Here is a 15,892-nt window from a genome sequence, read left to right on the forward strand (position 1 = left end):
CGCAAACCTCCTGCCTTAAATCGGCGCCGCCGTCTTTCACCTCTCAGGGAAAATTCAAGTTGTTTCCTTGAAGAAATCGTCTCGACTGTAAGGACACCTGAAAGCCGAAATTCCTTCCGTTTCCTCAGCTGTTTCCAGTTCAGACCCAGCTACTCGAATTGACCGTACTTGCCTCGCCGATTCTGGCTCTAAGATGCCTCAAGAAGCCTAAGGCTTCAGCAGTCAGGACTCCATCCTATTGCGTAGTCTCTGTTGCTGTGTTTGTTTCGCCTCGTTCAGATTCAAGCAAGAAGAGGGCAACTTCCCCGATGAAAGAGAACTTATCTTCACAAGGCGAGAGCTATCCATGGTGCCCGCCTCGAGAGCAGGCTATTTCGGCAAGCTTCCCAGCTATTTAAAACTTCCAGATCTTCCTCAGCCTACCAAACTTTTCTTCTTTCCTACCCATCTCTAGATCTGGTGTCGATTTCACAAAACCAGCACCCAGCAGTCCTTCAACTTTTATCATCAACAACACCACATCATCCACACAGGTAAGCTTGTCTGTCAGCTATTTTTGTTCATTTTTTGGATCCAGACTTATACAGCGTCAGCCCAGACCACACTATGCCTCCCAAGAAGAATACCGAGGCCGAGGGCAGCGCCACCGCTCTCAGCGAGACCGAGACTCGCTTCTTGAAAGCCATGTTCGACCACATGAACTCTCGTCCCGACATAGACTGGGACAAGGTCGCCACTGACTTGGGTATGACTGCGAAGTCGGCCAAGGAGCGCTTCCGTGTGCTGGGCAAGCGCCACAACTGGGGCACCAGCGCGGCTGGTGCAGGCGGCGGCAACGGCTCCCCTGCCAAGGGCCCCCTGGCCCCCAAGAATGCCAGCAAAGTCGCCAAAAAGGCGACCCCTCAGAAGAAGGGCATCGCCCGCAAGAAGGTACGTGGACTCAGTTGTCGCTTCTCACCACACCGGATGAGACTGATCAGAAATTTTCTAGACCAAGAAGGACATCGAGGAGTCCGATGGAGATGAGGACATCTCCTCAAAGCTCGAGTCCGACTCCGACGGCAAGAGCGCCGCCCATGATGAGTTCATGAAGAACGGTAACGGCAGCGACAGCGAGTAAAGGCATTTCCTTCGGCTTATCATGAGACTTTCCCGAACACGGAGGGCAATATGCAAGGAATTCCTACGCAGATGGTGGATATCAAGAATTGAGCAGGATCAAATCAGTTTTGGCAGCTAGCTAGGGAAACGAACAGGATGATCTGCTCTCACTCTGAACTTCAGTAATCTCGTGATATTTGTTTCATTTTGATGTGCTGACACTCTCCCTAAGACTGGATTATCAGCAAGACTCCTCTCTCATAGACTGCACTTGAATGGTATGTTCTGGAAAGAACCAGGTTGTCTAGATGCAGCCCTTCACAAGAAAGCCCAGTTATTCTTTGGCGTTGGTTACTAATTGCTTCCCTTGGGTGCTTGATGGATTTGATGCATTCTCTCTCCCATCTTTTGTTCCTTCTCTTGCAAAGTCGAGAGCAAGGCTAAAAAGGGATGACAAGCTCTTTCAGTGGGTATGTCTGGTCCTCCCATTTAACATTTGAAGCTGCAGCGCACCAGCGTTGGGCTTAGATTCTTAAATAATCAAGTCCCCATGTGCTACATTGCTGATATCTTTTGGACTGCATGTTCGTGCTGGTATGCCAAGGTCAGACTAGCGACTTATGAGGTTGAGCACAGGCAATAAACGCAGCTTTTCAGAACCACCAAGAGGGAAGGAAGAGCCTGCCTGACAAGTCAGAGACAGCAGTCTATACTACTTACCCAAACTCGAAGTGAAACGTCAGGCAGCTTTTGTTTCTGAACAGACTTTTCTGGCTTGCGAATATCGACGCGAACACCTCCCCTAACATCTATACCTGGACCAGTCTATCAAAATAATCGTGAGTACATATTTTTCCTAGCCTCAATTTCTAAGAACCTGTCACTCAACTTCTTATCACTTTGATTTTCCATTTTCATCCTACTTCAGTTTGAGTGAGTGGACATTTTCCCAAGACCTGCTGCCAGCATCCTGCCTTTTCTCACACACAATCTCCTGCCCTAAGTAGGCTGTTTCTGGTCGCCTAAATTATTCAGGCGCTGTCTACCGTCCTCTCTTCCCACTCTGCCTAGTTTCTCTCTCTTGCCTATCGAGCCCACCCAGCGACTGCCTTCCTCAACCAGCTCCCACATCCCCAAAATTTTCGCATACCTCACTTGAATTTCATCGGTACTATCGCATCACCGTCACACTCCATCTCAGCTCAACTTCTGCCAAAGAACAAACACACGTTCATTCTAACGCACTCGGAAGCTTTGCTCTACTCTCAGCCGAGGCCACGCACTTACGAAGTCACCTCATCACCCATCACCCATACAAGTCATCATGTCTACTCCTGTCGGCACAGATGCTGAGGGCCAGGTGAAGTTCCTCGTGAACTGTATCCGCTTTTCCAACAACGGAAGAGTAAGAGCCCCGCAAACCCGGAGGTGCACAAAAACTGACCACCACAGGTCGACTTTGAGGCTGTTGCCACTGAGTGCAACATCGCCTCGAAGGGTGCAGCGTGAGTAGCGTTCCAAGCGTCCTAATGCCTTCAGAAACTGACCAATAGCATCTAGTGCCAAGCGATTCTCTCGCCTGCTTCAGCAGCATGGCATGAAGGCTAGTGATCTGGCCAAGCCCGGACCTGCTGGCACCGCGTCTCCTGCCCAGACTCCCACCGGAGGAACTCCCAAGACCCCCGCCAAGAGCACCACCAAGGCAACCCCGAAGACCAAGTCTGCCGGAAAGCGCACCGCCGCCGCGGCTTCACCCAGCACCAACACCAAGCGCGCCAAGCTTGCTGCCTCGCACCCCGCTGTCTCGTCCTACAATGACGAAGACGATGAGGAGGACCAAGAGGAGTTCAAGGTCAAGAAGGAGGAGTCCCACTCCGCTTCCGCCGCTACCGGTTCGTACTACGAAAACACCCGAGGCCGCGATCGCGACGACGACGACTTGCAACTTCTCTACGTGGTAGAGAAGACGACCGGTTGCCCCGTCCACGACACCGCCGAATGCCGAGGTCCCCAATCCGTTTCCGTCGCGAGCGATACTAACACCGACTCTTCAATACAGATGCTGCCGCCGGTGACGACCAATTTCAAGTTTAACCTACCTCAGGCGCCATTTTGCCACCATGGTTGGGGATTCATGATGCCAGATGCGACAATACAACCATGGCAGGAAATGAGCACACATGGAGATGGGAATGCGGCTCATTTGGTTGACACATGTAAAGTTTCCCCCTCGCCTCCTCGGAAGATGAAGCTAACTGGATTGTTTACAGAAGCGAAACTGGGTAATTTGACGAGGGTGACCTTGGTTTGATCTCCAAATTCCTGTCATTGGGCGGGGAGACTGTATCGCACTTGGGCGGGGAGACACTGCGAAGGATAGGGAAATATACAAGCTTGACTTCACTGCTATTTGCCTCATTTTCGTGACTTCAATTGATTACACAAGACTTGTAATATGCACAGCCGTTGGGAGTACTTTGCGCAGATGTACCGGCCAGATCGGGCAGGTGGGGCAGATCTTGGCTGCGGGGGAACAGGGATGTGGCGTCTTGCCCCAAAGACCGGCGATGCTAAATTAGACTACACGGGCCTGTGTAAGAGCTTGCTTCTTTCAAGGCGACGCTGATTTCATGCATGGACAATGCGCCATTGATCCGAATCAAAGATAGAACAATGAAAGTGACATGATGGCGAAAATACCGGGGTCATGAAGTAGAAAAGGGCCGGCCTGTCCAGCCTTGGTTGGGACGAACTCGTGGTCGTAGCACCAGCCAGGGCGACGACGAGAATCTCGCAAAGAGCCTCATAACCCTTTTGGTAGGTACTGTCAAACAGCATAATCGCAAATTTACTGCAAGATAAATTTCAACGAAGGCTCTAAAACGTCTTCGGGGGAAAATAAGTACAGTGACTCAATGGCAACGTCTTCAAGCACCTCCTGGAGGACGCAATCGATCTAGCAGCCAGCAGTCATTCTGTGCTAAAAGTCAACTGTTGTATCAAGTCCTCCAAGTCAGCTGTCCAGTCCCAAAGCTTCCAGGACAAAAGCTTCTTGGCCAAGGGTGGCAGTCAGACCTATGTGAAGCAGGTGCGGTCCCAACTCACCTTCCTTCCTTCCTCTTCCCAGAAAAGATTTTCATCTGCATCCACGCTAGCTGGTTTTTTTTCACACCATCAGACCGACAGGCTGCCCCACACCTTCGCTCTGGACTTTCCAACTGCACCTTCCCATCAGACCTGGGCTCCTGCCATCATCTTTCCCACGACCACACTCTGGTGCCAGTCCAGCCCTCTCATAGGCGACTTTCCTCCCCCAGCTGCCCTGCCCTGCCGCCCATATGCCCAAAAATTCCCAAGCAAGCCACCTCCGAAAATTTCTTCCCTTCTCAACCCACCCGGTCTCTTCCCTCCCAATTGCCTCGAGAGGCACCCCAATCTTCGCATCAACAACCCGCCATTCGTCTTCTTTTCAAATCAAGCACTCAAAGAAGGACGATTCCGCATCAGAAAACTCCAAATATCGGACCAATTGGTAAGTTTTGCTCCGAGAACCTCCCATCTGCATCTCCGCACTTGCATCGTGGGCCGTCGGGAAGCGCGACTGACATTTTCGGCAGATTGAGGCGACCCGAGCTACTTCTTACTCTCACGACACAATCTTCTCTCCGACAAACTTTCTTGTCTACTTTTACACACTGCAATTGCAATGGACGACTCTGCTGGCGCGCCTGGCGTGGACATTGAGCAAGATTGGGATTCTTCATCGGATGCTTCGACCCCGCGGTCTGCTACTTCTACGAGCACTTTCTTTTCAGACCCGGACTCGCCTGCATCGTCTATCGACACCGAGATGTCTTTTTTTGTCTCTGGGACAGATGGCGGAAAGCATTTCTGCAACTCAACAAATTCCATCGGCATCACACCCAACCATCCTAATCACACTGTCGTCGGCCAGAAGATTTACACCGTTGGACAGCTACAAGCCATGCGCGATGAACTTACACGAGCTCGCCATAGACAAGAGTTCCCAACCACGTCATCAAATACAGAAGACCCGCAGACCATCGTCGAGGATTATCAGTTCCTTAAGCGACTCCGAGATATCCGCGGCGATCTTCTCAAGCCACCGCCTGCAACATACAATCAACTTAAGATCGAAATTACGCGCCGCATCAAGACCCGCGATGAAGCCGAAGGAGGCTCAACCAAGCTGGAAGAGATGGACAACCGAGTTCAAAGTTGGATGGGCTCAATCAACAAGGAAGCTCGAATGCTGGAGATTACGCAGGCCGCACTGCAGCGCAAAGGCATCAGCAACCCCACACAAGCCGACCTCGACGCCATCGCGGAGGAGTTCATGCAGATCGCCGAGCGGACGCTGCTTGACGTCGCGAATCCCCTGCGCATGAACGCCACTCGCATGGAAGGCAACATCAATCGCTTCGACAACCAGCTCAATGGCCTCTCTGATCTCAACAGCGCCGTCAACACTTCAATGAGTGCTCAAGTCAACACACTCAACACCGTCTTGACAAATCTTCAAACCAACATGAGCAATGCTGTCGGATCCTCCACACAAGCCATGAGCACAGCAATGGGAGCACAGCTTTCTACTCTCAACACCATGCTGTCGACTCAGAGCAGCACGCTTGACGGCTCGCTGAACATGCTCAACACATCTCTAAACACCGTCACATCCGACTTACAAAGGTTGACGGCAAGCTTGCCCAACATCATCGCCGCAGCAGCGCAGGCGGCAGTCCAACAGCAACTCGCGAATACATCGCACCAGCATGCTTTTCCGCAACAACATCACGTCGCCACAGAAGCACCGCCCAGCTACATCAGGAGTGCTGCCTCGATACATTTCCCACCGACACCCACCACTCCTCTTCCAGTATATTATCACACCACCCAGGAAACAAATCAAGACATGAGCCAACAGGACGGCAAGAGGTTACAAACGGGGCGCGCGCCAGCATCCACATCAAGGTTAAGGAGGTTTTTCGTAAGGATCACCAGGATATGGGGTTTCAAGACAAGGAAATGTCAAAAGGAAGGGATACTGGCATAAGTTTCAACTGCTCGGGGAGGCAGGCAGTTCTGATCTGCGGCGGATAAAAATACATCTGATCACCACGCTTTGGAAAGATCACAGACATGATGGGAGGACATTGGTTTTGTAGATCATTGGCAGCTCTTCCCTCTCGATACGAGATTAATAATTTCATCCCACACCAACTTTGAGCATCATGGCATCGCGAAGGCCTTACCGGGACGTGAATCGCAGTGACACCGTAGACATGATTCCATGAGAGCATGGCCTTGCTCCTGAGATGTCCATTTGCTCACCTTCGGTCTTCTTCATTGACAAGCAACGGGCGGAGACTGAGGGTCACTTGGCGACTTCGTTGCATGTGTCTTCAACTTCTTCGTCTTCATATCACGGCCACGAGCACCTGCTTGGCAAGCACTGTGATCTCGATTACGGCTGTCACCGCCATTGTTTCCTTCTTCGCAGACAACCGCCTCCCGCCACGTCACCTCTCAGGTCTACGCATTGCATCAACCGAAGCGACTCTCGGAAGGCCATAGAAGCAGACCAGCTGGGTCTTCCAACAGACTCGAAGTTTTGGGATTTTCAAAACCTGCAAAAAGACTGTCTGTTTTCTTTGCTTTCTCTGCTGCCTTTTGCGTATATTTGACCCTCGTCCATCGTCTCCGGCCGTCGTCTCTCGTCATCTCTCGGTGCCGCCGTCTCTATTCCTCATCTCTGGCTTTTTGGGAAAGAGTCTCCTCGGAAAACGCACTTGCCCAACTCCCACCTGCCGTCTGGTCTCCAGGGAAAAAAACGGCAGTCACGACAGAAGCAACTGCTTGGAAAACCCAACGTGCCTTCCTAAATCTCCCCAGCTACCACCTCTTACCTTCCCAAGCAGGATTTTCCATCCCTCCCAACCCACAAAACCCCCAACTCACCAGTGGGATCACGAACTTTCTCTTCAACCCATCACCCACGACACTGAAGTTTGCAAACCAAACTTGAACAATACAATACACAACCTCATCAGGCGTACAAAGCCTCAACATCACAAGTAAGTACTCTCAACCTGTTTGTCACCTTCATCTCATTTCTTGACTTTCCTTTCAACTTGACGCCCTTTAATCTCACTTTGAGCTGCTTTTTTTCACCTTCCTAACCTTCAACTTCACGCGAAAAAGCCCTTTCACCTCACCCAGGCTTGAATGAGTGAGAGAAAATTCACCTTTGCTTGTGCGACGTCTCCTTCCATCTCACGTGTGATAATCTCTGGGCTAATAATCCAAGATTACAGCATGGCGCCTGAAAAGCCTGTCTCAAAGGTCGCGGCCAATTCGCGTTCAGCCGTTGAGAATCACCGCGCGAGCAACAAGCACGATCAGAATAAGGCCTTGGAGAAAGTGCAGATTCCGGCTGCAACCAAGTCGAAAAAGGACCCAGGAGTTGATAAAAAAGCCTTAAACCGTCCTCCTCCTCCGCCCAGGCGTTCTGCTACCCATCAACTCCCTTCCGAAGAGCAGAAGAAGGCGAATGGCCGATACACTGGCCGCCGGCTGGTACAATGGAACCGTAAGATTCCGACCTCGACTCTACTTCAGCTATGTCGGCTAACAGTGATTGACACAGGTCAGCCGGTTGCCGAGAAGTTCTTGCTCGCACTCGCTTTTGAATGCGAAAAGAAGGGCATCGAATTGCCATGGGATGAGGCTGCCCATAGATTCCGGCCCAATGTCACTGGCAATGCGGCCAGACAGTATGTCACGAAGATGTCTAAGCGACACCTCGAGGAGGGACGAGTCGTCCCCCCACGAGGGGACCTCAGACGCTTTGACAACCGAGACACCTGGGGAGTTGTCCTTGATAAGGACACAGGCGAACCGCGGGCTGTCTCCTGGGACGAGGAAGTCAATGAGCCCGACAAATTCCTCGTCGATGAGCAGACGGTCACGATAGAAGAAGAGGAAGATGCTGCCTTGGCTCTGACCCAGGTAGGTGATCTGCCCTCACTTTGAGTTCCATTACTGACGGTAGCTAGCGCCCCTCAATGGGCCCGTCATTCGAGGACTACCCGCAACAGGGAGCATCCCAGCAGCCAATCGACCCTGCCCTGGGAGGATTTCCTCTCGTGGGAGCATTTCCTCAGATGGGAGTTCCTCAGATGGGAGTTCCTCAGATGGGAGTTCCTCAGATGGGAGTTCCTCAGATGGGAGTTCCTCAGATGGGAGTTCCTCAGATGGGAATCCCCCAAATGGGTTTCCCAATGGACTCCGATCATGCCTTCAGCATGATGCCGGCGGCGAACCCACTCCCTTTCGGTGATCATACAGAGCTCCCGGGAGCACATCAATTCGCGCCGCAGCCCAGCACGCTGGCTAGTGTCCCCGATCTCAACTGGGAGCAGGACATTGGAAGTGCCGACAATGGCAGTGAATTGCCCCAGCCGGACTTCAACTGGCTGAAGTTCAGGTCTGACGACATCACCGACGAGGACGAAAGATACTGCCAGGGCTGAAGTTCAGGTCTGGTGAAATCACCGACAAGGACAAAAGATCCTGCCAGTAAGCTTGCTGGGTGGAAATGCCTTGGGTTGGCTGTTGAAGGAAAGAGGAAAACGGCGTTTGCTTTTACTGGGAATGAGAGATACGCGAAATGTTAGATACCCATGATGACTTGACAATTGGCAAGTCGCACCGAATTGACTTCTCTCCGGATACATGCAGTATCCCTTGCGTCGTGAATGATGTACATAACACGTAGATGAGTCGATAGCCCCCGCGAGTAGAAAATTCTGAAATTATCTGCGTTCCGTACATTTGATAGAGCACCATCCTTCTAGTCTCCTTGGGGGAAGATTGCATTCTGGTTCGCTCCGGATGTCTCCATCACCCATTCAACACTTTCAGTCATGTTCCAAAATATACACACCGGATGTATGTGTCAACCCGGTCCAGCAAATATTTACAATATAAACAATACGCTGAAGAACAAATCCCAGGCTTACATGCCATCGGAAATCATGGCATTGATGATCTGAACGTGGCGATCCGCGTTTGTCTCGCTCCATTCATTGTCGTAGTTGAGGCCATACGGCCAGAAGTGTTGGCCGCCGCAACTAATCTTGGCTTCGTCGCCGTCCCAGGACTTCAGCAGAGGTAGAGCCGTCTTCCAATCGCCGGAGGAGCACAGGGAGTTGAAGGCCGTAGTTTGGCCGACGCCAAGCGTATGCGCAATTTCATGGAGTGCCGTCCGCTCGTCCATGAAGGCGCGGTCTGAACCGAACCTGAGGTCGCCGCTGACGCCCGCTTCCGCCGTCGGCACGCCCGGCGTGTAGTAGACCTTGACGGACTTGCTTGCGGTGCCCAGCTTCGCGTGCCGCGCGACGGCGGCTTCCATCGCGGCTTCGATTTTCTCGTAGGCCTCGGTTTGGTCGGATGTGGGGTTTGCTGCCTTGTCCAACGTCCAAGTGATTGCGCTCTGCGCAACAGATGCGGATGCGGCGATAACGGCAAGGAGAGAGAACTTCATTTTGGCTGGCTAAGAGGGTATTTCGGAACTATCAATTACGATGCGAAGGAATTGGCATTGAAAACTGAGCAAAGCTGGATGAAAGACACGATGGCGCTGATGAAATGGGAATCGAGAACTTGTTCCTCGATTGTCTCTACTTATGTATCCATCAGATGCCCATGTCAGAGAATAGGAGAATCTATGGGTATCTATCTATTCAATGCTCATGTCTAACCGAACCATACATACCTGCAGTCAGATTCCCGGTCAAGTGACGATGCGGCTGACATCTCGAGAGGGGCGCGTCACGGCACTCACTCGCCAACGTTTCAAGTACAGTAAAGTTGGAGCAATACTGGGCAGAAGTACATAAACATCTATGAAAAGAAACAGTCGACAATGCGAGACAATTGGATGCGACGGAGACCCGCAAGATAAATACGGTGTTCGATCAACTTAAGCTTGAAGAGGCTATCGGAGTGTCGATGATAGGAGTCGCCGAACCCAATGCAGCTATTCCCAACCAACAGCTAGAACCCTTGTCAATTAATCGGCATTGTTCGCGGGACAATACCATGTGCGGATGTGAGAATGGGACAGATACCATTGGAAGACGGTGGAAATGCACAAGGTGGCGCTAGTCCGTTTTGGTCATGGCGCACCAATGGGGCCTGGTTTAGCCGAACGTCCGAGATAAATTTTTGGAGCCGGCGCAACAGGAAGCTTCTCCAATTCTATCGTCACTGAACTTTTTCTCCTCCTCGAACTCCTTGTGAGCGAAACTCTGCGCTTCCAAACGGCGATACGATTCAATCCCTAGTTCTGTATTTCTTTTTTCTTATCTAGATACCCTCATAATAAGATCCAAGATGCAGCGCGCTCTTACATCCCGCGCCAGAGCGTCCATCGCTTCCTCCGCCGCTACCAAGTTCCGCCCCGGTGCCGGCCTGGGTCAACAGCTTCGCTTTGCCCACAAGGTACGTTTATATGCCTCGTAGTAGTACCAATCATATTGGACAAGGTATACTGACTCGTCCTGTAGGAGCTGAAGTTCGGTGTTGAGGGCCGCGCTTCTCTGCTGGCTGGTGTTGAGACTCTGGCCAAGGCCGTTGCCACGACACTTGGTCCCAAGGGCCGTAACGTTCTCATTGAGTCCAGCTATGGCTCCCCCAAGATCACAAAGGGTACGCTACAGCTCTATGAAGCTACGGAATGAACGTCAAGCTGACTGTGGGTACAGACGGTGTAACTGTCGCCAAGGCCATCACCTTGAAGGACAAGTTCGAGAACCTCGGTGCCAGACTCCTCCAGGATGTCGCCTCCAAGACCAACGAGACCGCCGGTGACGGCACCACGACCGCTACTGTTCTCGCCCGCGCCATCTTCTCCGAGACCGTCAAGAACGTCGCCGCTGGCTGCAACCCCATGGACCTGCGCCGTGGTATCCAGGCCGCCGTCGATGCCGTTGTCGAGTACCTCCAGAAGAACAAGAGAGATATCACCACCAGCGAGGAGATTGCTCAGGTCGCCACCATCTCTGCCAACGGTGACCAGGCTCTCGGCCGCATGATCGCCAACGCCATGGAGAAGGTCGGCAAGGAGGGTGTCATCACCGTCAAGGAGGGCAAGACTCTGGTGGACGAGCTCGAGGTTACCGAGGGTATGCGCTTCGACCGTGGCTTCGTCTCCCCGTACTTCATCACCGACGCCAAGTCCCAGAAGGTCGAGTTCGAGAAGCCCCTGATCCTTCTCTCCGAGAAGAAGATCTCCGCCGTCCAGGACATCATCCCCGCTCTTGAGGCCTCCACCCAGATGCGCCGCCCTCTCGTCATCATTGCTGAGGACATTGAGGGTGAGGCTCTCGCCGTCTGCATTCTCAACAAGCTCCGTGGCCAGCTCCAGGTTGCCGCCGTCAAGGCTCCTGGCTTCGGTGACAACCGCAAGTCCATCCTCGGTGACTTGGCTGTCCTCACCAACGGTACCGTCTTCACCGATGAGCTCGACATCAAGCTTGAGAAGGCCACCCCCGACATGCTCGGCTCCACATGCTCCATCACCATCACTAAGGAGGACACCATCTTCCTGAACGGCGAGGGTGGCAAGGACTCCATTGCCCAGCGCTGCGAGCAGATCCGTGGTGTCATGAACGACCCCACCACCTCCGAGTACGAGAAGGAGAAGCTCCAGGAGCGTCTGGCCAAGCTCTCTGGTGGTGTCGCCGTCATCAAGGTAGGTGGCTCCTCCGAGGTCGAGGTCGGCGAGAAGAAGGACCGCTTCGTCGATGCCCTGAACGCCACCCGCGCCGCCGTTGAGGAGGGTATCCTGCCCGGTGGTGGTACCGCTCTCATCAAGGCCTCTGCCCTGGCCCTGAAGGACGTTAAGACTGCCAACTTCGACCAGCAGCTCGGTGTCAGCATCGTCAAGAACGCCATCACCCGCCCTGCCCGCAGCATCGTCGAGAACGCCGGTCTTGAGGGCTCTGTTATCGTTGGTAAGCTCACTGACGAGTTCGCCAACGAGTTCAACAAGGGCTTCGACAGCGCCAAGGGCGAGTACGTCGACATGATCGCTGCCGGTATCCTCGACCCCTTCAAGGTCGTCCGCACCGGTCTCGTTGACGCTAGCGGTGTTGCCTCTCTGCTCGGTACCACTGAGGTCGCCATTGTTGAGGCTCCCGAGGAGAAGGGCCCTGCCGCCGGTGGTATGGGCGGTATGGGAGGTATGGGCGGCATGGGCGGTATGGGTGGAATGATGTAAAAAAGTAAATGATGACCACGTCTTGTATTAAAAACTCAAAAAGGGGGCATGGCACGGTGTTACTATTTAAAAAGGATGGATAACTGCGGCCCTTTGTACTAATCTCCCCTCTTTACCCCTTTCTACAGAGATTCCCCGAGGGGATTGAAGAGATCTGTATGTACAATAGCACTAGCAAGTTATGTTGCATGAAGAAACCAAATCAGTTAAAGATAAAAACCCAAACCTCCTGATTTTGCTGTGGTAGAGCGATGTCGTTGCCGTCTTCCTCATCATCGTCGTAGTTGTTGTCGCTGTCGTCGTCTGTCCTTGTTATTACTTCTGCTACCGTCGGCCATGTTTATCTTTACTATTGTGACCCTCAGTAGGAGCAAGTTGGAACACAGGGTGTAGCTAATAGTACGCAGACACAGGAAGGCGGCCTCTCAAAGAAACCAAGCTAGCCAAAGCCAAAGTCCAAGCGAGACAACAAAGACATTGATCCATTCTCGTGCATTGTGAAGAGTGCACGGTGACGTCTGTCAACTGATAAGGGGGGCCTGAAGCTACCTAGGTAGGTGGTCTTCAGTGGGTGAGAACAGCCCACAGCCACTACTTTAGTTGACTTAGGTTGTCGGTAAAGCTTCTTTTGGCCTGGAGCTGACAGGTGCCTCGAGGCAGCCATTGAAACGCCCAGTCAAGCTCACGGGCGGCGGCGGGGAGCAGGCACCCATTATCATGCCTCTGTGACTTTTTTATCTGGCAACCTGCTGCAGAGCTGCACTGAGAGATAGAGAGAGAGGCGCATGGCTTCAATTGCCCTGCTTCTGGGCTCCATCCCACCAAGTCAGCTCTTGACTGCCGCCTGGGGGTGATTCGTCAACGCTCTGTGGCTGACGCAGTGTCACGTGCTGTGCTCCAATCTCACCGGGACAACAACCCCACCATGCGGGTGTTTTTCTCGCCCGCTTCCCCTCCACGGTGACCCAACTCACTCCGGTTCTGTCCAAGATACCTCACCAACCCGACGCAAGCTGTTGCCTTTCCTGCCACCACCACCATCCCAAGTGCAGCATCCTCCCCCACGGCCGGACCACTTGATCTCATGTAGGCTTCCATTTTCCCCCTCCCCTCTGCAATCATTTTAATAATTGCCTATATCCAATTTACTGTCCCTTTTTTTGCTCCTGCTAATCTGCTCTCAGCCCACTTTCCCGCCTTCTCTCCTAGCCACACCCCCGCCATAAACCAGCATCATGGTGAGTACTAAAAGCTTCCAAGGATCAGCCGTCTACCTCAACACCAATCTAACCACCGGCGCAGTCTCAATCCGGGTTCGTTTTCACCTTTCCGCAGAGCCTCACCTCCCGCGCCGACGACATTTGACGGGCGATTGAACACCGCTCGTTCGATGACGATCCCACCCGAGGCGGAGCAGGCCAAGCTGGCTCCATCCCCATTCCCGCGAAGAACCGCCGCAGTGCTAACCCGACTTCCCCCACCAGAGCGACCGTCTCGCAGGAGTGCATAACGGCCTACAACGACCTTAAGCTCTCCAAGAAGTACAAGTACATCATCTACAAGCTGTCGGATGACAACAAGGAGATCGTTGTTGAGGAGGCCTCGGCCGATAAGGACTGGGAGAACTTCCGTGAGAAGCTGATCAACGCCACCTCCAAGACCAAGAGCGTACGAAACCCCCTCTGCCGCGTCATGAAGCTGGAGGCCAATGCTAACTTTGCATCAGGGTGCTGTTGGCAAGGGCCCCCGTTACGCTGTCTACGACTTCGAGTACAGCCTTGCCTCTGGCGAGGGTGAGCGGTATGCAGCCCCGCACCAACCGTCTTGGAAGCATCAGGAGCTAACCCGAGAACAGCAACAAGATCACCTTCCTTGCCTGGTCCCCCGATGATGCTGGTGTCATGGTCAGTTCTCATCGCGCGGTTCACATCAATTGCTGTTGTCGCTAACACCCGTGCAGGCCAAGATGATCTACGCCTCTTCCAAGGAGGCCCTCAAGCGCTCCCTGACCGGCATTGCGACCGAGCTCCAGGCCAACGACGCCGATGACATCGAGTACGACTCTATCCTCAAGACCGTCAGCAAGGGCATGGCCGGTTAAATTTCCCATTTTTCTACCAAATTCCCCCCTTCCTTACGCGAGAAGGAGCATACACTTTGGCGGCTGCAAGTCTTCCGGGACGACTGACGACGATCATGGAGAGTTTACGATGAATATGGAGAGCCCACCTTCTCCCCTGACGATTTCTGGGTCTGAGTGCTTTCCACTCCGCGTTTCTTTTGGGGCGTGACAAGTAAATTTCCAGATTTGGCTGCCCGCCTGGTCATACCAACCCATTGCCATAGGAAAACATCTCATGCTGGAATGCAGAGCATTCTTGTTGTTGCCCGACGACAGAATCACTTCTTTATTAGACCATTATCTATGCTTCAGTCCCTTTCCGTGATGCTACGTCATGATTTTGTTGCCTGGTAGTTTGAGCGCCACAACGCCGACAGTTCCTCCGCCTTCTTCTCGTCCTTGAGCCTTTGCAGCAGGAAGCCCTTGAGATCGTCCCAAAACTCTGCCGTCTCCAGTGCAGCCTCACCAATATCTCCTTGCGCGGGGTCGTTCGCGACGGGGGCGGCAGGCTCAGCCGGCTTGACCGCCGCAGCTCCACCAATGACCATGACCGAGAATTCCACCGTGGACTGATCCTCCGCAAGCAAGTCCTTCAAGACCTTGCTGTCCGGCACGGGCTTCTTGTTGTGCAGCAGCTTCATCTTGTCCACGGGTATGCGCGACTGCGACTCGACTTGCGTCTTGATGTCCAGGATCGACGTGTTCAACGACTGAGAGGACAGCTTGATATCCAAAGGCGGGTTGCGGAGAGACTTGAGAGCGACGGTGACGGATCGTTCTTGGCCGGGTGCGAGGCTCGTGGGCTTGCTCATCGCCTTGGGCATCTTGGGCAGGATGTACTGCATACAGTTAGCTACACTCGCGCAACGTGCAGACAAATATAAATGCAGCGTACAGGAGGGCGAGGAGGGAAGTTCTTGGGATCCTCAACATGATCCGCCGACAGCTTGGCCGGCCGCGATTCCAAGGTCGCCAGGAACTGCCTGGCAAAGACCACTTCAGCCATGTTTGCGTTTGGGCGTTGGGAGTTTTTGCTCAAGCGATATTCGATAAAAGTCGAGAGGTCGTCGGTTAAGGTTTATTCTAAGCTATTCGTATGTATAGCGGAAGTGAGGTGAAGGTTAAAGCGATCGTCTTGGGGCGTCGTCGTCCTTGGTGTCGTCCTTGAGCTTCGTCCGGTGTCTCCTCTGACTAGGAATACACAAGGAGGGATGGATGGCGGGGCGGAGGCAGCTGGGGTGTGGAGCACGAGCGCTGGACGGCGTGGCTTTCCCCGATAGGGATCACAATCTTATCGGCAAGTGGTCCGTGCTCGATAAAAAAGTTTTGGAGGGACCATTCTAGCGCAGTAATTTTTTGGCGAC

At 53.1% G+C, this 15,892-nt stretch overlaps 7 protein-coding genes across 7 annotated transcripts; 5 read left to right on the top strand and 2 right to left on the bottom strand.

Annotated features, from left to right (window-relative positions):
• Positions 1 to 606: 606 nt before the first annotated feature.
• On the top strand, positions 607 to 1,120 carry CGCS363_v002994 (uncharacterized protein; the record flags this gene model as incomplete). The annotated part of the gene is made up of 2 exons (XM_036634843.1): positions 607 to 930; positions 992 to 1,120. 2 exons carry the CDS (start codon positions 607 to 609, stop codon positions 1,118 to 1,120), a joined length of 453 nt encoding a protein of 150 aa, XP_036500159.1.
• A 1,305-nt stretch (positions 1,121 to 2,425) lies between these two features.
• On the top strand, positions 2,426 to 3,195 carry CGCS363_v002995 (uncharacterized protein; the record flags this gene model as incomplete). Its single annotated transcript, XM_036634844.1, has 4 exons — positions 2,426 to 2,506; positions 2,554 to 2,606; positions 2,662 to 3,107; positions 3,161 to 3,195. The coding sequence occupies 4 exons, from the start codon at positions 2,426 to 2,428 to the stop codon at positions 3,193 to 3,195; spliced, it is 615 nt and encodes a 204-aa protein (XP_036500160.1).
• Positions 3,196 to 4,807: 1,612 nt separating this feature from the next.
• On the top strand, positions 4,808 to 6,175 carry CGCS363_v002996 (uncharacterized protein; the record flags this gene model as incomplete). The annotated part of the gene is made up of 1 exon (XM_036634845.1): positions 4,808 to 6,175. One exon carries the CDS (start codon positions 4,808 to 4,810, stop codon positions 6,173 to 6,175), a length of 1,368 nt encoding a protein of 455 aa, XP_036500157.1.
• Positions 6,176 to 7,437: 1,262 nt separating this feature from the next.
• Positions 7,438 to 8,654, top strand: cdk-8 (Cyclin-dependent kinase 8; the record flags this gene model as incomplete). The annotated part of the gene is made up of 3 exons (XM_036634846.1): positions 7,438 to 7,711; positions 7,769 to 8,130; positions 8,178 to 8,654. The coding sequence occupies 3 exons, from the start codon at positions 7,438 to 7,440 to the stop codon at positions 8,652 to 8,654; spliced, it is 1,113 nt and encodes a 370-aa protein (XP_036500158.1).
• Positions 8,655 to 9,139: 485 nt separating this feature from the next.
• CGCS363_v002998 (uncharacterized protein) lies at positions 9,140 to 9,667 on the bottom strand (the record flags this gene model as incomplete). The annotated part of the gene is made up of 1 exon (XM_036634847.1): positions 9,140 to 9,667. The coding sequence occupies one exon, from the start codon at positions 9,665 to 9,667 to the stop codon at positions 9,140 to 9,142; it is 528 nt and encodes a 175-aa protein (XP_036500161.1).
• Positions 9,668 to 10,518: 851 nt separating this feature from the next.
• Positions 10,519 to 14,507, top strand: hsp60 (Heat shock protein 60; the record flags this gene model as incomplete). Its single annotated transcript, XM_036634848.1, has 7 exons — positions 10,519 to 10,626; positions 10,692 to 10,833; positions 10,890 to 12,402; positions 13,891 to 14,074; positions 14,133 to 14,206; positions 14,262 to 14,310; positions 14,367 to 14,507. 7 exons carry the CDS (start codon positions 10,519 to 10,521, stop codon positions 14,505 to 14,507), a joined length of 2,211 nt encoding a protein of 736 aa, XP_036500162.1.
• Positions 14,508 to 14,860: 353 nt separating this feature from the next.
• On the bottom strand, positions 14,861 to 15,534 carry CGCS363_v003000 (uncharacterized protein; the record flags this gene model as incomplete). Its single annotated transcript, XM_036634849.1, has 2 exons — positions 14,861 to 15,367; positions 15,424 to 15,534. 2 exons carry the CDS (start codon positions 15,532 to 15,534, stop codon positions 14,861 to 14,863), a joined length of 618 nt encoding a protein of 205 aa, XP_036499727.1.
• Positions 15,535 to 15,892: the final 358 nt, after the last annotated feature.

The sequence above is a fragment of the Colletotrichum siamense genome (assembly GCF_013390195.1).
Source record: "Colletotrichum siamense strain Cg363 chromosome Unknown KSG_Cg363_contig02, whole genome shotgun sequence".
Taxonomy (NCBI): domain Eukaryota; kingdom Fungi; phylum Ascomycota; class Sordariomycetes; order Glomerellales; family Glomerellaceae; genus Colletotrichum; species Colletotrichum siamense.